This window comes from Perca fluviatilis, chromosome 10 (genome assembly GCF_010015445.1).
Source record: "Perca fluviatilis chromosome 10, GENO_Pfluv_1.0, whole genome shotgun sequence".
Taxonomy (NCBI): Eukaryota; Metazoa; Chordata; class Actinopteri; order Perciformes; family Percidae; genus Perca; species Perca fluviatilis.
Window position 1 is genome coordinate 33,867,867 of NC_053121.1, and position 24,789 is coordinate 33,892,655.

The following is a 24,789-nucleotide window of genomic DNA, read 5'->3' on the forward strand; positions in this document are numbered from 1 at the left end:
AGCCAACATGGCTAGTGCATTTTTAAATTTACCAGCTAATCAGATTTTCCATTAGCCACATTTTTACTAATTTCAACAAATTTTAATAACTTAATATCATCTTACTTATATCATCCATACCGCACGCTAGGTGCGTAGCCGACGGTTGTACAACACGTCACGCCATGGTGTTCATGGGTAATGTTGGAATAGAACTACAAGCAGTGGTGCCAGATAAAGATTACGTTTCCAAGCCAAACACACACAAAATTGCCCAAATGTCTTTGTGGAAAACCAATCTGGAAACATTTCTGCAGCCGGCATTCAAACATACGCAGTGTTATTTGTATCTTTCATCACCGGCCAAACTGGCTAGTACCTTTTACATTTAAAAAGTTAGTTTTTACCAGTATTTGGCAGGTTGGCGGCTGTCAATTTAAAGCCCTGGTAACATGTATATCCACGGTAGCTATAAACATAGAGAAGCCCAAGGATGTGATGATGTGAACAGTGAACGATGTCCTGTGGAGCTTATGAACAGCCCAAATTTCTGGTTTCCAGCTTTCCAGGGAGACCAAATCAGACTAATGGATGTCTTCCAGCATGAAGCCACAAACCTCGGATGTCAATGGGTGTCCGCGCACGGTGGAGTTCCTATCAATAGCACACACTCAATATGCAGTGCGTCACCAGGTAGGAAACACAACTTCTAATGAATTTATCATGTAAACCGTGGTGATTTGTTGAAAACCCATAACATGCACTGCAGCTAATGATGGGGGTATTGTGCCATTGGTGTTGTGCCATTGGTGTCTAACATAGTATCCTCCAAAGAGCTTTATTGGCACTGCAGTCCTGCAGGCTAAAATCTCAATCGCTGCACAACATTCTTTTTTTTTAATATTGCTTAAAGCTATTCCAAATCCATATTCACACTGTGATTTATGATACCAATACAAAATAGATTAAAATATCAATAGATTGATCCAAATAAGAATGATGAACAAATAGGAGGTGAAAAAACAAGAAAACATGCCACAGATGTTCTTGTACTAATGCTTTTTCCTTTGGTTTACAGTTTTAAGGTCAACTGTTGATATAGCAATTTGTCAAAGGTTATTCTGCATATCTAACTTTAATGGCTACTAATTATTTAACTACTTTAACTACTGTTCTGTTTGAGTCCTGGAGACCCTGGGCCTCCCTGACAGGTATAACTAACAATACATAACTTTTTGGCAAACAAAACAAACATATGTTCGTTTGTACATAGCCCACACAACTTTTAAAACATGAGATGTAATAACAGTGTTTTATAATTTCTGTATTTTTGTCACATTTATCAAATGTGAAAGCCATGTACGTGTTTGTAGGAAAGAGAAGGGTTGCCACTATAAAACCTTTTTATATGTTGGGTTTTAATTCAGAATAAAATAGAAAAATGTTTTTTTTAAGTATTTGAACACATACAGCAGTGAGGTCTGTGAGCCCCCAAACAATGAGGAAGTAAATCCAGTGTCAACAGGGGTTCATTTTTGATAATCTTCTAATCTATTTTTTAACTTCAACCTGGAAGAGGATGAAAAAAAAGCACCTGTTTTTGGTTTAATATATTTGTTCATTTGAGGTAGAATTGACGATTAAGAACACAGAAAACCCACAGACAATAAAACTAAAAGTCACTGGTGGTATCCTGGTATTACTATTGCTGTGTGCGTATTTAAGTAGTGCTCACTTCTGAGTGAAAAATATTGAGTGCACAGATGACTTCCATATGGACGGACTCACAATAATAGCTTGCTTTCAATCCACAGTAACAATTCTCTGGAGGTAGTCCAGAAATGTCAGAGAGGGAATGAAAACGCTGCATGTAATATCGGCAGAGCGGACATTAATTGGTCAGGGCTTCAGTGTTGTTATAAACACTCATTGATTTCTTACAATGAGTTCCAGCTCCGTAATATCTCAGGATGTCAACACCATTTTGAATGAAAATGGTACATCTGCAATCACTCAAACTAATTGTTGTCTGAAGCTCAAACACGAGTCTCAAAGGATCTTCAGTGTTCTGGAGGATCACGTTCATGTACTACTTAATACAGTCTTATTTTAAGCATTTTACATATGCTTTGATATTGGCTTTCTAACATTTCTGCCAAATCATTTCTTTGGTCAGAACTGTGAACTTTACAATGCATAAATCTGCGATTTCTGGCCTACAGTAGCCATGAACGTTTATAAAAAGGAAATATAATTCATTCACAATTCAAATCATTAATAACTTGATAACTTCATTGATTACACTCTGTCCCAGTGATGTCTCGGTGTGTGTGTGGAGAACATGTCATTTGCAAGTGTGTCAATTCTCATTGTTGTTGTCCAAAATCTCAAAGGCACTGTTCCTTCTTAGAAGAAGTCATTGCAAGCTGAAGCGAAGGGAAGTGAAATCATATCTGACCTTTTTCAAGTGCACTGGATGAGAAAGTAAGAAATTGGGACCTACTGAAAGTGCTTCTGCAGAATGATAAGGTTACTAAAAAAGTGACTGATTCACACTGAAAAGGCTGCCAGCTACAATGAATGTGACACTATGCGAAACTTTGAACTTTGTCGTTTTGTTGACAAAACTTAACATAAAACATTCAAATGAAACCTTTTGTCCCACTGCAGTTTTGTTAAAAAAAAAATAAAAATTAAGCCTTACTGTCAAAGGTATTAGAGGTAGAATACCTTCACTAAACATATGAAAATATTCCCCTTCATACACGCTGCCTTAGCGTGTCTCAGACTGGTTTCACATTTTACATAAATCTACGAAGAATCACTCAGAAGTTCAGACCATGTTTGGTTTCTGAACAATGATGACATTTTTTTCTCCAAACACTTCAACAGTCTCCAGCAATGGAAGTCTGTCTCCGGTCTATATTTACATTAATTACATAATTGTTGTAGATTATCTTTTCTTTCTCACAGTCAGAAGAACTGCTGGAAATGGTAAGACTATGGCAACACCAGAAATACACACAACAGGGGAAGAACACTGAATTAAACTGCCACAGAGATACTGTATACTCACGACAGCAGTACCAGTGCTGTTGCCACTTTTTGAGCCAGATTAAGAACGCGTCCACACGTTTAGTTTGGCTGACTCTGTGTTATTCGGGGGTGATGTTACAACAGGGGTGTCAAACTTATTTTCACTAAGGGCAAGACTGGAAAAACAAATCGCATCAAGGGCCAGACACAAAGATTTTATTGACATGCTTATAAATACATATAGTCAAATATCTTTGACTGTGTTATTGCATGTGGCTTTTTTGGGGTCATTTTTGTTGCTATTTTCAAACTTTTTTGTGGCTTTTTTTAAACATTTATCGTTTTTTTTGTCACTCATTCTGAAACTCCGGTCGACATAAAGCCCTACAAAAGTCAGCAAAAAGTTCCTTAGCCATCATAGAGTTTAGCAAATCAAGCAAAACAAGGATTAGATTTTTTTTACTGCAACCTGTTTCACAGCCTGAATATGAAAACTCTTCATTCTGAGTCTCAAGGTTGGTAAATCTGCCAAATTATGTTTTGAGTGTCACGTAATTGGAGTTTGAAAATAGTTTCCCGTCTTTTTGGTATGGCGCCTTGCTCAGGGCCAACTAAAACTTATTTTTCTTTGGTCACAGTTTCAACTAGAAGGGCACCCGGAGATTGATTATTATGAAACCACATGAATGCAGCACAGACGTGTCTCCTATCTCCCCATGTTAACAAAAGTTATTTATCATTTGTGTATCCGTCTGGTTATTCGGATTCACTCCAAAATGTAATGGGTTCTTCTTCCTTGGCCCATGCTACATCCTTCCAACACAGTTTCATGAAAATCGGGGTAGTAGGTTTTCTGTAATCCTGCTGACAGAGAAGCAAACCAACAAACGGAGGACAAACCAAACCGAAAACATAACTGCCATGGTGGAGGTAACTGCTCAGAAATGGACAACATTGATTTGACTCTAATTAAGAGTCACTGTATTCTGATGCAACTGGCAAATGCTAAAGCAAATGTATTATTTTAGAATTTGATACATCTGTTCACCTACTGTTAACGCATCTGTTGAATCTCTACAAGGATTCCTAAAAAGAGGGATGGAGGAATATGGAAGAGAAGAAAAGCTCTGCTGTTGAAATTCCTAGTGGGGTCACATGGTTTTGTAATATCCCTATGCTACTACTACTATGATAATATACAGTACATTATTCATACATGTCACATACATGTGCAGTCAGATACTATACTAGATATAATTTAATGTAATACATGCCCAATTCTTTAACCTTCCAAACATAAACAAGGATTCTACTGTATGAACAATAAGCTGCTGTGCTACATTCATCATTATTGAATACTGATATGATTGCCCTATCCAGACTGGGACTGAGTTCATGACATGTTAAATGTCAGACTATATCTCTGTGAAACATGCGTTCTATATTAAGAAATAGGTCTTGAGGGCAATGAGTCAAGGCTGTGTGTTCGAAAGTGAACGGACTGCGAGGGTTGAGATAAAGCCATTTATATCACAGCTGAAAACAAATCATTTGTATCACAATGGACTGTTGCTACTTGCATCATTCCTTAAATTACTGTACACAGTGCTGATGGAAGGATAAATGCCTCCCTCTGTATTCTGTCAGATTACTACTTGAGGCAATGCTCTGATTATAAGAATAAAGTCATGATATTTTAAGTAAAAAACTATGTTGTCATAGGAAAAGTCAGAATAAAGAAGGCTTTATGACAGATGAAACATCTTTCTGCCCCAACCTATGCCATTTTGGCTGGTGTATTTTTCTCCACATATTCTCGAAATATTCAGACTTAAAATTACAATTTCATTCTCATATTCTGCTTTCTTTTCAAATAATTATGACAGTTTTGCCGAGAATATTTCCAATATGACAATAATTGTCTACGCTCTGTCTGTCTTTGCGTACTATATTTTACTTTTAACCAAAGAGCATGATGTAAAAAGCAACAAATAGGACTTTTCTGACAGTAAAACCGCAAGAAAAAACTACATGGTTTCACTACATAAAAATATAAAACAGGAACAGCTGTGGATCATCACGCAACATCACCTAAGGTATTTGCATACCTTTTCTTTCTTTATTATAATTTCTTCTGTAATTTTCAAAGAACAGTTTTATGCCTGATACCAGTGTTGTGGTCAAGACCACCTAAAGCGAGACCATGTCAATACCAAGACCAGAGTGTATCGAGACCGAGACTTTGAGGGGTTGAGACCGAGACAAGACCAAACAACTGAAACATACAGTATATACACAACTAGCTAATATGAATAGCTAATATTCGCTAAATCCCTTTGGGTGAGGGGTGAAGAGATTCCTGGAGAGTTTTGGTAAAGAGGCAGATTGATAACTTTTGCTAGCTGGCTTTGCTAGCGTCACTTACACTTACCTTTCTTTATGCTTCCTTACTTAGTGCAGATACAAAATGCAGGTGGTCCCAGTTGTGTCAGTTTGCGTTGCATTGCAGAATTTACACACTGCTGTGTGTTTTCTTTTAGATGTTGTTTTGCAAATAAACTCTTTAAAAAAATATAATTAACAAAAAGTAATTAATAAAATGTTATTACCGACGATTTGGCTGACATCTCCCAGACAGCCAGAGTATCTTCTCCTGTCGCCTACATTTACTTTGGCAGTGCGTGTTAAGGGGGGCGGGGAACGGTCTTGAGACCAAGACCGGTCTCGAGTACTACAACGCTGCCTGATACACATGGAACCAGACCCGACTACTGAAATGATTTAGAGAACTTACTTGAGTACATGTGTGGAGCCATTGATCTGTGCGTCTGTGCAGGGAGCGCCGGACCCCAGTATGGACGACCTGCGGTACCTCTTCCTCCCGCAGCACAGGATGATGAGGAAGGCACGGCGGAAGGACTTGTTGAGGAAGGCGTAGAGGATGGGGTTCAGCATGGAGTTGATGTAACCCAGCCATAAGCAGGCCGCCCACAGCTTGTCTGGCACTGTGTAGTCTATAAAGGGGTCCACCACGTTTGTGACAAAGAATGGCGCCCAGCAGAGGCAGAAACACCCCATAATGATGCACAGAGTCTTTGCTGCCTTGGTCTCTGTTCGCATGCGGTGGTTGCGTTGATGGTCGGCAGAGTCCGTGCTGGCAGCGGCTCCTCCAGCCCGCTGCAGCATGCTGATCTGCAGCGCGTGTGCTCGCGCCGTGATGTAGATCCTCTGGTAGGCCAGCACCATGAGGACCAGAGGGATGTAGAAGGCCACCACAGAGCAGGTGAGGGCGTACGGCTTGTTCACCATGAAGACGCAGGACGTGGAGTTGCTGCCCTCGCTGTGGCGCCTCTGCTCAATCTGGTAAAAAGAAGTCACATCGGAGAGGACAAGATTCAGAGACATTGCCGTTGCATTGTTTCATGCACCAACATGTAAAAACAGCAGCAATTAAACTTTCATGTTAGCAGCCTGTTGTAGCATTTGGACCTGTGATTATCCCAAATTTAGTCTACATCCACGACGTTCCACTTCCGGGATTGCTCCGTTGTCGCCGGAAATTCCGCCGGATGTCCCAAATTTTGGCGGGATGTACGTCACCTTCCGCTTTCTTTGTGTTGGCATGTTAAACTCCTATGGATATAACAGGGCTATGGTTAACTGCTCCTCAGATCTCTGCAGGGTTAATCCAGACAGCTAGCTAGACTATCTGTCCAATCTGAGTTTTCGTACACTTGTTCCACCCAAACAAGTTCATTCCCGAGGCTATTTTAAAATACAGCCATCATGCACAAATGACTCAACTCACATGACCACACATTTAATTAACTAAAAGGTGAAATACTGAGAACAATACATAGTTTGTCGGAATAAGTCCTCAAGTAACCACATGCGCTGAGCTACTGGACAGCTCTGACCTGCTACGCCACAAAATGCCTTCAGACTTTACAACATCACTCTTAAAATCTCCAGAGTCTCCACAGTTAGCGGGGTACACAGCTCTTGAGGGAGAGGGAGGCGCTGCACCATTAATCAAAGTGAATTCCCATCCCAGTTTTTCATCCGCTATCATCTCATAATTGTGGGCAAACTATGGCTCCGGGCTGTGAGATGAAGAATATAAAGATCAATCCATATCTCTGTGTTCTCATGTGTAAGTTCTTTTTATGAATGGACTGCCATATTTAAGTGTTCAGTGTTTTTAATATGAGCTTTGATGTTGGATGCACACAATGATAAAAATATAAAGTCAAAGTGTACTGTGAATAGGAGAAAATAGATATTTTTTATCTGTGCTTGTACAGTTGACAGGGTTCTTTCTCAGTTATCATATTTCTTTTCTGTAAAATATGTATTTATTCCATTTAAGTCTTGCCAAAGGGGACACATTGGAAGCAATTCTTGTCACTCATTCCACCATTAATCTTTTAAGCAGTGAAAAAAAAAAAAAATTGCCTTCCTTTAAGACACCATGAAATAAAAAAATCTGTAAAATCATATGGCTGTTGTTCCAAGTCTCTTTGAAGTGGTAATTTCTACCATCTTTACACCTTATTAAAGTCAACTGAGTGCTAATCACTTTAGCAATGGTAAGACACATCAAAACTGTAATAAGGAATGAGTCATTTTCATCCGAGTGCTGATGAGTTTTGTTTTATGATTTTAAAATTATAAAATCAACTTGCCCTGCCTATAATGAGGATGCTTATTTTCGGCATCTTGACCATTTCTATATACTAATCAATGTTTGGAATGAGTTTTATTTTAAAGTAATTCAGCTTTTACATGAACATGTAGCCACATGGATTTTGTTTACTTGGTCCATTTAATTTTAATTGCAAGTAAATGAATTAATTACTTGCAAATGAAGGCCAAGGTCAACCCATTCTCTGCACATACATTTACAAGCTAAATAAAAAGCTTCTGCCAAAAAAAAAAAAAAAATCAATGTTGGCAGCAAACATGGCAATATGGCAACTGTAACAAGTTAACATAAGTAGCAGGATATTTTAACAGTGTGTGATATTATGATATTTAAATTCAATTAAGATATTATATATTATAGATAGGATTTAGATAAGCGCTTGGCAATATCTGCTTTTGACTACAATACATAATTTGTTGGTTCATTTTCATATCATTAATGTCAATCTGCAAAGTTGACTTACGTTTGAATAAATGTAGTGGAGTAGAGGTATAAAGGTGCAGAAAATAGAAACACTCAAGCTAAGTACAAGTACCTAAAAAGTACTTGAAAATGACAGTTGACAATCTGTCATAAATCGCCATAGTGCCCAATTCTAATTACAAAATTTAAAGTAATATTAGAGACATCTTGACTTGAATGATGGTATTTCGTGTAAAACCCCAGACTGCGGTCCATGACCAATCAAATCTGTGTGTTTCACTAAGCCATACAAACAGTAGAAAGTATTACAAATAGACAGGGGCATGTACGTGTGTCTCTACTGCCTTCGACTTCTGCTTGTTTTGTTCAGCTTTGGAGCCCCAGTTTGTGCCAAAACTGACGGATTACTCAGAATATTCAACAGCTCTAATTAGACCCAAAGAGAGACGTCGCATCCCTGCTGCACAGCACTAACGTCACATTGCTGTCGTGCTGTAAACTTTCCCGTGTGTGTGTGTGTGTGTGTGTGATGTGTGAGTCCCTGCCAATGCTGCCAAAAACGAGCCAGCCTCCTGTTGACACTCAGCTCGAGAGTAACTTCTTGATGGCTGTCAGATAAAGGCAGACAGGGCCGAGCGAGGTTAATAGTAGCTGGGGGAGTCTCTCTCTCTCTCTCTCTCTCTCTCTCTCTCTCGTCACATGCTCATGTTGTCTTTGTCTGCACACCTGTCTGCCTGTCTCTCTCCTCCTCTCCCTGCTTTACATTTGCTGTGTGTTCACCTCATCTTCAGTGACTTGATTTCCTGAAACATTTCATACACAAATGTGAAATACAAATGTCCTTTAAACTTTGATATGGTCAACCATGTAATGTTTTCGCAATTTGACATCATGTTTATAGCGTGTGTGAATAGTTTTTTATTCATCAGCAATTTCAAATGTCTGACTTAGAAATACTGCCTAACACAGAGGGTCTTCAATGTTTTTTAAGCCAATGACTACTTAACTGAAATAGAGACAGAGCAGGGACCCCCTACTAGATATACTGCATAAAATGAACTTGCATACTTGTCTAAAATAACGTGTAAGGCGGCTTAAAGCCTTTATACATACCTTTTTTTATTTTGCATTGAATACTAAGCTATTAAAGCTATAGTGCATATAGTTTCTGTCGCCCCCATGAGGAATTCTAAGTAATGACAACAACACTGTCGGCGCATCCACATGATACAAGCCTTCCATGATTGCGCACAGCCCCCCACCCCTCCTCCACATAGTTGCTAGTAGCCAAGGAGGACACGGAGGATTAAAAAAACATGAGGACTTTTCAGAAGAGGTAATTAGCTTCACTCGAGTTTCTGTGTGCGAAAGTTGCCGGACGCCACAATCTTCTGAACATAGTCATAACGGAAATACAGAGAGAGTTGTGGAGCTGATAGTTTTAATTAGCTTTGTAGCAACTCATTTGGCAATGGCTAGAATGTAACGGACGTCCATTATTATCATAAAGTTACACACTAAGGCTTTAAAATGATAATTGTTGACATGATTTTACAAATTATCTTTTAATGTTAAACATGCATGTGTGGCACAGTGAATCCTTGGGATGAACTGTATCTGTGGTTGTCTACCTTAGTGACTATCTTACCTATAAGGCCAATAAGCCTATCATCAGTGGGGATATATATTTTTCTAATAATATGTTGGATTCATGTTAAAACATTTTATTATTTGAAAAAACTTAATAATAATTTGGAGGCCCCCCTGCAGTGACTCTGAGGACCCCCTCATATCTGACCTACCAGGACAACGCATGACAGAAGCATCGTTTTAAGTTACTAGTGTACAGCTTGATGTTAGAGGTGAAAGGTCGCAGTGATGCTGCAAGCTTTTTAGCACAATAATAAGGACCTTTGGACCTCTTTCTCTACATCCTAACTCTGTTTTCTGTATGATCTAGCATAAGCTTCATGTACTCAACATGATCTGGAGGAGGTAGCAGCTGCTTGTATTTCATCTCAGTTGCTCCTAACCTTTATGGCTCATGAGCCTTTGACACAAATCAATATTGTTGACCCCTTCTCACAAGTTATGGGTTTACTGTGGATATATGTAACGAGTAGTTCCCCCAAAGATTGATTTTTCCTACTGTTGTTTCATTTGTAGGATTTTTAGAGGCCTGGTGGTATATAGTATCCAGTGGTTGACAAGAAAAAAGCTACATTTATAAACATGTTTGTGTAACATAATTTAATATATTTCTTTTCACCGTTCCTACTGGATTAAGTTGCATTAGAGAGACTGTATCTGCTGAGGAAGCCCATGAGATATGGATGAAAGCTTCAGAAACACCAATAAGTGGACCGTGTCTGAATTTGCCATTTCCAAGAGTACATTCAACCTCAATCTTTTTCTTTCTTTTGTCCAGAGAGCAACTTGCTTCCCTCTCAGATTGATCCTGACCCCAGGTTGGGGAAGCCGGGTCTACACCTTTGAATTGTATCCTTTCTTCTCATCCCTCTTTCTGTATTCCAGCTTGCATTAAACAAAACTCACTGCACAAACAAGACTCTCATAACACTGACTCAACTGTTAAATACTTTACATTTTCAGATTGAAATAAAAAAAAAAAACAGCTTGACCCCATGTCTGTGGTGTCAGTGGCCTTGTACTTTTGTTTCTGCATTAGACATGTTGATGTTGTTTCCATAGCAACACATGAAGCATTTCCTGCTTCTTCTAAACAATACAAACTCCTCAGGACTAAAACATCTTTTCAGCAAATGTGGACCCGATTTTTTTTTTTTACGTTTATGTAAAACATGATTAGTTCTATTTCTATTGACTGTTTTTCTCATTTTTGCGCTCCATTTTTTTCCCTCCCTTACAGTCATCTCCATTAACAGCAGTAAATTATAATCAGAAACTTGCATTTCCCATGGAGATGTAAAATATTTTTGGCTCCATCCCCATATGGAACCAACACAGGCTACTCAGTGAATCCTTTCCTCTGATGTACACACACACACACACACACACACACACACACTACAGTACTCACCAGGTGGTCGATGCCGATGCTGTTCCAGCCCTGCATGATGGGCAGGAAGGAGATGAAGGTGGGAATAACCCAGCAGCCGCCAATCATCAGAGCCACTCGCATAGGCGTCATTTTGTTCTGGTAGACCAGAGGCTGGCAGCAGATAGCATAGTACCTGCAGACAAACAGTAGAAAAGGGATACCCAATCAACACAGCCATGCACTGAGGGGTGGCAACACATACCAAGATATAGGTAGACAGAAGAAAATGTGTCATATGTATCTTGATTTAAGAATAGACCCTCAGCTGTCAAATACAAAGTACTGCATAAAATGTGGATAAAAGAAAAGTTATAGATAAAAGTTTACTTGTTAAAAGAAGCCACACGCCCTAATACCTAAATGACAGAATAGGGCGGTTAAGTCTGTTCTATTTAATATTGTGAAATGGCTGAACAGTGGCAGTTTGAAACACGTGACCACAGTGATTACCTGACTTTTACATGTGACCGTACTATGTAACATTGTGGAACAGAACTATTTAAGTTTTGGCAACACAACTAAGTGGTTATGGTTAGAAAAAGAACATGGACTGGCTAAACATTATGGACAGAAGTTGGTTTACTTAAAAAATGTTGGTTTCTGGGGCACCCTGGTAGCTCACCTGGTTGAGTGTGCGCCCAATGTACTAAGGCTCAGTCCTTACCGCAGCGGCCCGGTACGAGTCCGACCGCGGCCCTTTGCTGCAATTCATTCCTACTCTCTCTCCCCTTTCCTGTCATAAGCTGTCTGGTCAAATAAAGGCCAAAAATGCCCACAAAAATAATCTTTGAAATAAAAAAGTTGGTTTCACGTGGGACTCAAACACACACGGGTCTCCTGGGTTAAAGTCTTGTGCTTGTTTGACCCATTCACCACCCAAACCTTCCTCCTTATGAGGAGGAAGATATGAGGCTCTTATAACTACATCGTCTTACTTCCTCGTTTGCTCTTGTGGTAGTTATTACGGCCACTAGGGTCGCCGCCTAAGAATATGGGTCGTTAAGCTCAGGCCCGTATTAAGACAATGTGGTGCCCCCTCCCTCCCCCTCCCTCCCCGTCCACCACCCCCTTTACCCGTGCTGTCCGCCTGGATATCAGACATAATCAAGGGGATTTCTCAAATGTAATTTACTAACTTGTCCAACTACATACATGTAGGCATATGAGCAGTGAGCACTATATTCAAATGTCTCAATTCAAAATATCTATCAATTCAAAAAGCCAAAATTAATACTATATATTGCAGCATTGTGGGTCGGTCAAATATGTATTTTTCCGACTTTATTTCACGGGCCCTGAAAGCAACTCCTCTGATTGTTCAAAAACTTTCAAAACCATCATGGGAAAGCTAAAACTGCTTTAGCATCACAGCTAACGACAATAAAAGGACCTAAAATGAATAAGATATGGACAAAAGACTATCAATATTAGATTGAAGAATATGGATGGGATATGGATTGGGGGGAGGTTGTGTGATAAATGTTTTTATTTGCTTGCCAATTACATTGAATCAAGGAAGCCAACCACGCTGACACATTGGGGAGGGGAGTGATAGTGGTCATGTAATATTGATTTATTTATAATTTATTATTATTATTATTATTGTGAAATTAGTGTTAATAAATGAGTAATGTATGGTCTTTCAACAATTTCAAGTGAATAATATAACAATTTACAGAAAATATTGTTAAAGCTTGTGTCATGTGGTGCCCCCCCACTGGTTGTGAATGGTTGGTGCCCCTGGGCACCGGCCCAAGTGCCCTTATGGATAATCCGGGCATGGTTAAGCTGCTTACACAGTTGACAAATACGGCCATTTTTTTGGGTGAGGACTGTCGGGAAGAAAAGTTGGACATTATAAAAAGTTATAGATAAAAAAATTCAAGGAACAATCCCCAAGATCTCAGTTTCATTGTCTTTGTTGATGCCTATGGCGATAAGCGGTAATTGTGTGTTTTTGGATTTCACTTCCGAGAGATCCAAATAGGGGCGGGCTCGGTGTCGTCGTGGCAGTGTTGGATTCTGGAGCAGTGAGCTCCGTAGCCTCTGTTCCACATTACCATGGAAGAGTGACTGTACATGTACGTGCAAGCAAGTCTGTTACCAGCACTATTTTGGCCACCTTTAAAAATACCTTTGTACGTGTGGCCTCAGTCCCTCTATTTATGTCCCTCGTTTCCTTTTTTAATGAGCTCTTTTGGCAAAACAAGAAGGTGCTTGCTGCCAGTTATGCATTTGCAAAAATGCTAAGCACCAATAATTAAGCACTAGAACATTTTCAACAATCAAATGTCTCACTCGCTTTCGCCTCATGTCTTTCTTCCTTTCGATCCCTCTCTCATTGACTCTCTCTGCCTCATTTTGTTATCTTCATATCTGTATCCTTTCTATAAGCTCTCTCCCTGTTCCATCATCTTCATGTCTACTATTCTTTTTCTCCTTTCCTCAAACTCTCCTTTAACCTCCACCTTTCAACCTGTTATCCTTTTTATAATCAGCAATTCTCCCCATGTCCCCATTTCTAAAGCTTATCTGATATCTGAAAATTAAGTACGCATAGCAAGAGGAAAATAACTGTCCTGGCATTATCACAGTACACCTAAAGGCATTAAATTAATTTCCTCTTCTTAGGACTATTAGTCAGTAAATTGTCAGATGGCCTTGGCTGCTGCATCGCTGCTGCAGACGGGACATTCAGTGTCTCAGCTACTGCGGCCCATCAATTGTCCTCCGTGACATTTATTAGTCCTGCAAGTGAGTGTGGACAACGTCTGTGTTTCGGAGGTCATAGAAGCTGTAGTTCAAATTAAAGAAAAGAAAGTGCAACAAAGCTGACCACAGAAATTGACAAATAACAAAGAACTTCGGGCCATTTTTAAAGCTTGCAAGTGAGTGTTTTGCTGCATTTATGGGGTGTTATAATAATCTAAAACGTGAGTTCCTGACTGGGAAAACCCCGCAAACTCGGAATGTTGGCGAAGATTTTGCTACACGACTTGCCAGGTTGACGTCATATTATGCAGAAACATGGCTGACGAAGTTGAGTTGATGGTAAGAAATTTTATAAATTAACAAAGTGCATATCAACTTTTTGCTCACATGTAATTAGTAGGTTGTAAGCATTAGTTGCTGTTGCATGTAGAGTGACCTAGATTAGTTAGAAAAGTTGTTTATTAGCATTTCACCAGATAACCAGTCAGGTACAGCAATGTTTTAGTGGTATAACAAATGTACTGGTGGGTGCAGCAACAAATCCGGGACAAAGTCACTAACATAAAGCTTCAAACTTGAAATAAATAATTGTTTAAACACTCCAAGCAATTAAATGCAAGACTAAAAAAACGACTTTACGTTTATGAACACACCAAAGTTAGAAGAACAATTCCAAACTCTGGAAATGGCACCATCCGAGGAGCACATCAATGCACCATTACATAATCAAACATTTTTTTGTGAAGTATTTCTTTAAAGATCATTTAAATTCCACAATCGCTTTCTTTCAGTCCCTCCGACCCAGATCTGTCTCCTATATTGTCCACTTCCCCTACCCCCAATTTTTTTTCGCACTCTCTTCATGCTTTTTGCCCTGCCTGCTATATTTCTCTCTTTGATGCCAAAAAACCAAGCAGCTTGGACTTCTACAACAGGATTATCTTGAAACAAGAGAATCTGAATGAGCACTTTTTAAGTGTGTGTGTGTTTGTGTGTGTGTGTGTGTGTGTGTGTGTGTGTGTGTGTCTGTGTGTGTGTGTGTGTGTGTGTGTCTGTGTGTGTGCGCGTGTGTCTGAGCCTGATATCAAACATTGCAGCAGGAAACAGCATGCTGCCATGCAGCGATATGGCTGAGACAACGCTAGCTCTAAACAGCATGAATGGAATCGCACGGGTCATAGAGAAATAATGAGCACAGGGAGAGGGGGAAGGAGCGAGAGAGATGCAGTGTGAAAAGAGAGGAAGAAGAGCTAGGCAAGAATAGGAAAAGAGGAAGAGAGAGATGGCATTGTAGGAATGTTAAAAAAAAGCAAAAATAGATGAAAGAAGTAGAGAAGAAGGGCAGGAAACAGAGGAGGGAACGGGAGAATAATAAACAGATTGGGTTTCCCAAAAGAGAACGAGAGAAAGAGAAAGAGAGACAGATATGAAAAGCTCAAATGGCAAATGCTGCATTGCTCACTGTAACAAATCCTCTACATCTGCAATTTTATCTGCCCTGGTCAATGACTGTTTGTTTGCACGTGTGTGTGTGTGTGTGTGTGTGTGTGTATGTGTGTGTGTGTGTGTGGGCGCGCGAATACTGATCGCTCAGACCTGTTCCAGGGTGATAGGAAACAGATGCAGTCAACCAAGCGAGCCACTCAGACCTCCATACCCTGGTGTGTCTGTGTTTGTGCTTCTGTGGGCCGTTGCACTTGTTACAGATGTTTGTGTGCGCATCCATGTCATGCTTCAGTGTGTTTATGATTTTTTTGTTTGCGTGCGATTATTTATTTATTATTATTAATTATTTAATTACATTTTTAAGTCAACATTTATGTTTTCATGCTGTTTGAAATCATTATGTAAAGCACTGCGAATTGATAGTGTGTATGAATTGAGCTATACATATAAGCTTGCCTTGCTTTGCCATTTCCGATTGAACTATTAGTAGGGGTTTTTCGACAAGGAAGCCAGTACTGGATCATTTTAAACAAACCACGTCAGGTAATTTCTCTCATTTTAACTCGAGCTCTTTAAAAATCACTTAAAGAGCTGGAAAACCCACACAGGTGTTTTTAATGACTTTGGTTGATTAGACTTAAGGGGCCCTATCTTGCACGCGGCGCGGCGCAAAGCCCGACGCAAGTGTCTTCGCTAGTTTAAGACCGACACAGTTGTCAATTTCCCGTCCAGCGCCCGCATTGTTTAAATAGCAAATGCACCTGCGCCCATCTGTGCGCCCATGGGCGTGCTGGTCTTACAGGGAGGTGTGTTCAGGTGAATTCTTGGCGTATTGCTATCTTGAGGCAGCGGGAAGTGATCGTGCCATTGACCAACAAAAACCTGGTCTAAAGTCAATAGCGCAGCATTTCATTGTTATTTTAACAGCAAATTAGTAAAATGCGCCTAGGCTCGTGCACGCGCGCATGCACACTATGCTTGTTACACACACACACACATACAGGGAAGCGTAGCAGCATACAAACATGCAAAAGATTAAAAATACAAATATTACGGTGCAAATCTGCCATCATAATAGCAATGCGCCAAGGTCCAAACGCGCCTGGCTTTTAAAGGGAATGGGAGATGACTCTCTGATTGGTTTATTCCATGTTACGCCCAAAAAACACCTATGAATTAATGAAGACACTAAGTACAACCCTTTAGAACCATGCGCCCGGCGCACAGACCCTTTTTTCCGCCATCAAACTAGCAAAAGTGGATCACGCCGTGCGCTTAGCTCATTAAAATAGGGCCCTTAGTCATTAAGTGAAGAAGTTGTGCGGAGCTTTGCTTGAAACTCTACGGCCTATTACTAGTCAATAACAACTGATCAACAAATCCAACAAACTAAGAGGAGATCGAAGGAGCTGTCAGTCAATTACAGTCTGTACACTCCAACACAGCCTTGAGAAGAGGTCTAATCAGGCGACGTAAGTGAAAACACCAGTGTAAGTGGAAGCTTAAAATGGTACATAAGTCACTCCAAAATGACACACTTACAGAGATGTGTCCACTCTCTTCTGCCTCTTTTGCTTTACTTGCTTTTAAGGCAGATTCACTTTATGGTTCAGTGTCAGCACTCTCGTCAACCCAAATATACAGCAGCAGCAGTCTGCTATTTTCAGCTAACAAGCTCTAATAAACCCACAAAGCTGTTTTCTTTTTGTTTTTTTTAGAAACTAGCTGGTGAAGAAAGTGGAAGATCTAGCAGCTAAAGAGCCTGATATGTTTCTCAAGAGTTGGTGGACACCAAACCGGAGCTAAAAGGAAAGTGAATATTGGACTTGACTCCAATTGAATGCTAATGCTACTCTGTAATGCATCTGTTTGCTAACATGTACATAAAAATATGTTAGAGCTGTTTGTCTGTTGCTTGCTTTTTTGAGTTATATGTACCAAAGTGCTAAAAAAGACAATTAATTTAGCTTTACTCTTATCCAAATACTTGATTATTCTTAAGAATGCTAGTTAGATAATTTGATTATATATTAATCATCTAACTCCCAAACTTATCGTGTCCACTGCAGCTGATTTTACACATTTGTATAACCTTTGCTCATCCTCAGAGGGTTGAGTGAACGCGCTGCAGCAGTATTAAAGCTAATCCAGTTCGAGCCTATTGTCAGTCACTGTTGATATTTTGCCTCCCCTGCCATGGTCCTACCTCATTACCTTCCTGCGGTGCGTGGCATTTTGCAGCCATCAGTAATTTGGAGGGAGGCTGTGTGTACTGTGTGTGGTCTGCATGTGCTGTGGCATTAGAAAAGGTCAAGAGGCCCATTCTATTTGAATTGCCAAAACAGACGCGTTGAAAGGTTGCAAATGGATTCTTTAAGTGTGGATGTGGAGGCCTGAGTCACGCAACCCCCCCCCCAGTGTCTCCAGCACAAGTATGAATTCTTGCATTGTCTGGATATAAATGTCCATACACAAAAAACAAACACATGCACAAAAAACACACACATGCATAAAAGCACAGTATGCACTCACACCCCCAGATGCTCAAATGCAAACAAAGAAGCAACATAGATGCATAAAGGCGCACACACACACACACACACACACACACACACACACACACACACACACACACACACACACACACACACACACACACACACACACACACACACACACATTAACCTGGGGAAGATTAGAAGCAGACGTAGCATGGTTGAATGGCAGCGGGTCCTGACCATGAGCACTTTAAATGGTCCCGGTTTCCTTTTGATCTACAAAACATTTCTCTCTGTTTATGGCTGACATTTTTATTCAGACATTATTTATGTGGAAGCTGGTTTCTGAGAACAGCCAAACCCAAAGTATGTTGTTGTATTCAACGTTCACACGCTGCTGCGGAACATTTGATTTTGTCTTCACCTAAACCACGAGAGAAGGGTGAAATCCTCCTTACTGCCTATTTAAGTTTAGACATCCTCCATTACTTTAAAACACAAATCTGCTCTCAAGCCGGACAGTTTTCCATACGTTTCCAGCAGCCTTCAGGCTGAACAGGAAGTCACAGAAACACTGTGGTCCGATACTGATTTAATAAAATGTTATCAGACCCATAAATCAGCTTGTACCCAGTATCCAGTTGCTTTCATTATGACAGAGTAGCTGTCAAAATGCTCTACATGCGATCTGCTGCTGATTTTAATTAACAACACACTGTAGATGATCTGTAATCTGAACAGATTTAGTCTCTCTGACTTCTAAACGTCACTATCAGCCTCACAACATGTGTTCTGTACAGGATAAGCATTTAAATCAGACAAATCGCAGTTAAAATCCCTCCAATTCAAAATCAATAAAAAGTTTATATAAAACGTCATCATGTTGAGTCGATTCTGAACCAATCAGATGTTAGATCAGCTGAGAGGCTGGCGTTTCCCAGCATGCCCTGGGTCCGCCTGGGTCCGCCTGGGTCTTGTAGTCGGTGGAGAGCAACTGCGGCGCCTGGCTCTAAAAACTGCCGCCGCCTTGATCCCGCGAGGTTACCGTTGCCCACGTGTGCATGACGTCAGAGCAAGTCGGGATCAAGTCGGACACAAATCCAACCGGCACGCATCGGGCGCCGTTCGCCGGTGATCGATTCTGCGCAGACCTCTCCAACGAGCCTTTTATCAGGGGGACAGCTCAAATTTTAAGAAGGCTGGGAAAAAATCCAGAATATAATATTGTTATCCCTTTGTTTGGAGTAATGTTACAGCACTATTTTATAATGTTTGAATCATGTTTTTAAAACCTGGTGTTCATTTAATTCTGTTGGTTTTATTTAAACTAATATATATATATAAACTTTTAGTAATTTATTTTATTTCATTTTTTTTTTATTTCTGTTTTCATTTCTCATCTGTGTTTTACCTTTGTTCTGTGAAGCCCGTTGGGCTGCATGCTTGAATTAAAGATGCAGTGTATAAATAGTTGAGTTAGAAGAAGTTAGTTTAATCACTTACTTTTTCTCTGGTGATACAGGGGTCCTATGATTCAGGAGTATAAGCTTGTATGTACAGAGAATATACTGTATGATGTAACAGTTGAGCCTATCTTTCAGTTTTGGAGCAATAGGTATGAGACACAAGGGAATTCTTTAAAACTTTACCCTAGAACATGCCTGTCTGAAAAGAGAAAGAATTTTTTCACACTCCGTGCAGGAAAATCATGGAACGAGCTTCCAGAAGAAGTTGTGTGTTCTCCTTCAATTAATTATTTTAAGAATAGGTTGGATGCATTTTGCCTGTCAAGAAATGTAATGTATAATTATAAAGCTTGTCAGTAATTTATGTAACTTATTTATGAATTGTTAGAAAATTTCAATCATAATGTAACATAACATGTTTAATGAAAACATGTTAAAAATGTGAATATATATATATATATATTAGTTTTGTGTTGCTTGAGTCTGGAATAGAGGATTTTATATCCTGTACCAGATTTTTTTTCAATAAATTAAATTTCAATAAATAGCTTGGAATATTAAACACAACACCGAGTGGCTTGTATCACCTAGTTCTTTTTTGTCTTTGGTCTTTAGCCAGCTGATCAGACTGATTTGATCCACCTGGTTCTGGTGGAGCCAGGTGGAAAGTGCAATCAAATGCCGCTAATTAGGCTACATGTTAGGACAGAAGACAAGCATCACTCTGGCTCTCAGTGTTAAGAATTAACAACTACAGCTTTACTTTTTTTTTTTCAGGAAACTGGGGGAAACACGTTCTAACACTGTCTAAACAGTAAGCCCCATCCTGTCAGTCATCAGCATCTGCTCCCTTTCTTTTCGAAAAATGTAATCAATGTTGGCATGTTTGGACATTTTTGGTGACAAATGATATGAGAGAATGAATGCAGGCACCGTATTAAAGCAAGAAGCCATATTGAATGACTGCTTCACTGTCTTCATCCTGTTGTCTTTACAGTCACCCAGCCCACCCACGCTCCATTTCTCTTTCTGGCCCTATACGGCAGCTTTCTGCGATGCATTTTCCGCCTTGAGCTTATGACCGCATCATTAAGTCCTTCACATAACCGCTGTGTTATAATAATGTAATTTTATTCGCTGTTGACGCTTATCTCCTCTTTCTCTATCCTTTCTTTGTCCTCTTTGCAGCACTCGTCTCTAACTTTATTAAAACATGTCGATCAGTAATGTCAGAGCAGTATTCATCCTGCATTCCAAAAATGAATGCACCATATGATTATCGATATCTACTGCTACTGTACATCTATTTTAATGTGAGGTGATTTCAACCATGCAATTTTGCCCTGGCTGCATTAGCACGTGTGCAATGTTTCAAACTTTGTAACGGCAATCAAATTGTCAAAACCAACTGACGTGTGGCAATCAAGCCATGAATTTAGAAACACGGTGAATATATTTTGTTATTTGTGCTTGTTCCATGTGTTCTGTGGTTACCCGTCTGTCATCTGTCTTTGTCTCTGCCCATCACCTTATATGGTCTGCACTTCCTCTCTTGTTAGTTTCCCTCCAGTTCTGTTCTCACCTGTTCCCTATTGTCTCGTTAGTTTCCCTCCGTTTCTGCTCTCATCTGTTGCTCGTTACTGTCTTGTCCAATCCCCTGTCTTTCTGTTTATTGGTCTGAGTATTTCTACACCACTGTGTGCCTTTGTCTCTTGTCGGTTTGTCTCTCTATCTGTTTGTCCTGTGAGAGTCCTGTTCATTTGTAGTTCTTCAGTCAAAATAAAGTGTGTTTTTCTGCACTTCTACCTTTGAAGAGTCTTGCATTTGGGTCCACCTGCTGAAATCGTGACAATCTTAAAGTCAGATCTTTGGATGCCATTTGTTTAAAAAAAATAAAAACTATAGAAAAACTATATTTAGAGGTCCCATATTATGCACATTTTCATATGTATGTATATGTATATTCATATTTTGGGTTTCTACTAGAACATGTTTACATGCTTAAAAAACATTTGTTTAAAAAGCGCACTATCCTTCTCTTACTGAATATACCTGTGTCTTTAAGAGTGCCTACGGAAAAAAGCCCAGTGTGCTCTGATTGGTCAGCCGTTCCGGGTCTTCCGCATTTGCACTCTGAGTCTCTGCACCATCATTGCAGCTGGGGAATGACTATAACGGCGTTGTAGCAGCACTTTCTACCTCTATATAGTTTAGATGTGCCATCACAACTGTACAGAAGTCCTGACACAGTTTCTGAAAATGGACTGTGTGCATTTCTCGTATCGAGCGTTTTGATACTTTCACAGTATTTATATAGCATCTCGACCTGCTATATAATGATAAAGACATGGAAATCTAACTTTTTAAAATACAGGATCTTTAAACTCTTTCTAGAACTGTCTCTTTATTTCTCTATCTTCCTATTTTCCTCTCTCTTAAAGTCACTTTGTCTAGCTCTCGCATTGCCAGACCAATCCCCACAGCGCTGCGGAGGAGGGTCCGGCGAGTCCACACAGCATTCCCGGATGGGAGAAAAACGTGCTATGGTTTATTGGCATTTCTTTAAACCAATCACAATAGTGCGCCGGACACAGGTATGGTGCCTTTGCGAAATAGCCTCGGGAAGGTACTTGTTTTGGTAGAATGTGCACGTAAATAATTTAATTGTCGGTTCTAGCTGGGAGAATGTTTCTGGTATCAACGGGAGTTTAGAATGCCAACACAAAGAAAGTGGAAGGTGAGGGACATCCGGCGGGGGCACAGGAGCTATCCTGTAAATGAAAAGTCGATATGCTGTAGACTAAGAGCTCTCAGTTTCCCCGTGTTGTTTTCTCAATCTAAATGTCTCTGTGTATTTTAGCCTCTTCACTGACTGCCTTTTTGTTGGAACATCCTACTTGTGGCGGTTCTGGTATTATTAGTCTTAATTAATTTCCATTCAGCCCTTTTCAGCATCTACAGCTGACAGTGGGTGAATGAGAAGCTTTTTCCTGCAGCTGTTCACTTATTTTCTATGTTCTTTCACTTGATTATTCTCCGTCTTTTCTGTTTTATTCTCCATTTCCCCTTCTTTTCTCTTGGTAGCCCTCTCTTTTCTTTCTCGTTCTCTGTCGCATACACAAGCTTGTGTGTTGTCGTCTGTCAGCCAAACTCTTAAAGTCGAAAAACACCGGAGGCAACAGTTTATTTTCTGCTCACTGCACACCAAGAACATCAAGTGATATTTCAAGCGGACTCTTTTCTTCTGTTTACAGCTTGTTGTTTTGTTACAATTTAGTGTTTTTGTGTTTTTTATTTTGAGTTTTAGCAACCACAGTGACCTCTGACTTGCTTCAAGGTCTGTTGCGTAGAAGACAAACTCAGATGAGGAAAAGGTAATAGGGCGTTCGCAGAGCAGACATTTTGACATGTCACAGTAGGAAAAGCACAGGTGGAAATGAATGAATGATGGCTGAATACTGTTTAAGTGAACAACTAATAAATGGAACATGTTTTTTTGGCAGTCACATTACAAGACATGTGGCTGAATTTGAACTGACGAAGTCAAAACATTAAAAATCCTCATTTTGCTTCTCTGAAGGGAAAAGACGGTGCCACCATCACAAGCTCGGCACACCACGTGTCCCAATACCAGCAGGCAGACTTTTTTTTTCCATCTGTGTTTACGCCATTTTGTTTTTCTGTAACGCTCTGTCAACAGCTCGACAGAGCATTCATTTTTGGGTCAAGAAATATATTGAATGCTTTTGAATGCAGTGACAGTATTTGACAGCGGTAAGAACATAAATAAAATGGAAATGTGCTTAAAATGTTTGTCATTTTTCCCCTCTAAATTCTTCTATATTATATATTCAAATATTTCTCATTGTTCCCTTCTTTGTTTATGCTCTTTCTCTTCCAGTGATGCAGACAACAGATGCTTCCTTTTAGAAATTCCTCATAATAATAGTAATAATAATAATAATACCACCAGAAAACTTTCCTAGTCTGTTATTGTCTTGTTTTGCTCTTTTCTTATACAATCAGTTTGATTTAGGATGCTGGAAGCTACAATCAGCAGCCTTCTCTTTCTCCTCTCAAAAGCATAAACATGTTGGAAGTGATTTTTTTCATCAGCCTTTCACTCAGTTGTCACCAGATGCTCTGAAAACTTTGGGTCTGTGTTGTAGGAGCAGTATGTTGTACCATAAATCAGTCCAGCACAATCCCCACCAAATCCGATTTATCCTGTTAGTGGTGGTATTGATTGTTTGTGGGAATAGCGGAGTTCACTTTGCGGCGAAAAGAAAAATACTTTCACCCAGGAAACGTTTGGTCGTTCCTCGGGAATGTTTTAATCCAAACCACAATCTTTTTCCTTAACTTAACTAGTCGTGTTGGTGCCTAAACTTAACTGTCAGTGCCAAATGACACTCACTTTTTCTGGCTAAACTCCGCTACAATGGCCCATGAAAGGACCGTCATCTGGCGGTGCCTGTACCCGGCTCACAGTCACCTATTGGGGGTTAAACAACTGCCGCTGGTAGCCGGCGTCCCGGAGCTCTGTAGCGGCTAAATACAATTAGCATTATTGTACTGTACTCTATGGCACTGTAGACTGTTTACGTACCAGAAAGGGGGAAATCCCATGCATCCCCCCTGGCAAATTGCACCCTGGATATAACGGTGCACACCGTGTAACGGTCTCTACGAAAAGTCATTCATGGTGTTCCACTCGATTGTCTATGAGAAAACTGATGGTGGTGGAGTGAAGAACGAAAAAGAGAGCTTGAGAGAGAAGGTTGCCTGCTTTCCCACCTCTGCGCATCCGCCCAATCCCTTCCTTAAACTCATCTGTTTGGTAAAGTTACAAAAATAGTCGGTAGTCAGCACCCCCAATTCCAATGTCAGAGGGAAGGGAGATTTCAGATGTTGTTCAACAAACGCACAAGCTCTTAACCCGTCCCTGGATCTCCGTTTTTTCCCGAGGAGGTTTTCCATCACAACCACATCCCCCAGAGGGGCAGATCATAATCTTTTGCTCGATTCATAATGTCAGAAAGAGTGCAGCTTCCTGCTTCATGCTTCAACGACTTAAATAACATACATATCTTCAAAAGCCACCCAGTCAGAGACACAGAAGTCTGATATAAAGAAAAACAGAGCTTTGTTCAGATCCAGTTCTTGCAAATATTTGAATGCATGTTATGTCCTTCTGCATATGCTGCTTTCTGTTTGTGTTCATGCGTGTTATAGTTTCTCTTCAGAGCGTAAAACATACAATGCCAGAAATGATGGAAGCCGAGGCTTTAAATTCTACTTTGAAAGTTCTACCTGCACCATATATGTATATAATAAGTTTATTTGATATCGCACCTTTTACAGACAAAGTCACAAAGTACTTCACATGATAAGCATTTGTAAAAAAAAAAATACAGTATGATCCAACAGAAAATAAGCAAG

General features: G+C 40.0%; 1 protein-coding gene across 3 annotated transcripts in view; it reads right to left on the reverse strand.

Annotated features, from left to right (window-relative positions):
* Positions 1–24,789, reverse strand: part of htr4 (5-hydroxytryptamine receptor 4) — a 215,740-nt gene that overhangs the window by 59,233 nt on the left and 131,718 nt on the right. For all 3 annotated transcript variants that reach the window (XM_039813871.1, XM_039813873.1, XM_039813874.1), the window contains exons 5-6: positions 11,205–11,358; positions 5,810–6,375 (exon numbers count right to left, since the gene is read on the reverse strand). In XM_039813871.1, the coding sequence (XP_039669805.1) occupies positions 5,810–6,375; positions 11,205–11,358 (720 nt within the window). The remainder of the gene's footprint in view (positions 1–5,809; positions 6,376–11,204; positions 11,359–24,789) is intronic.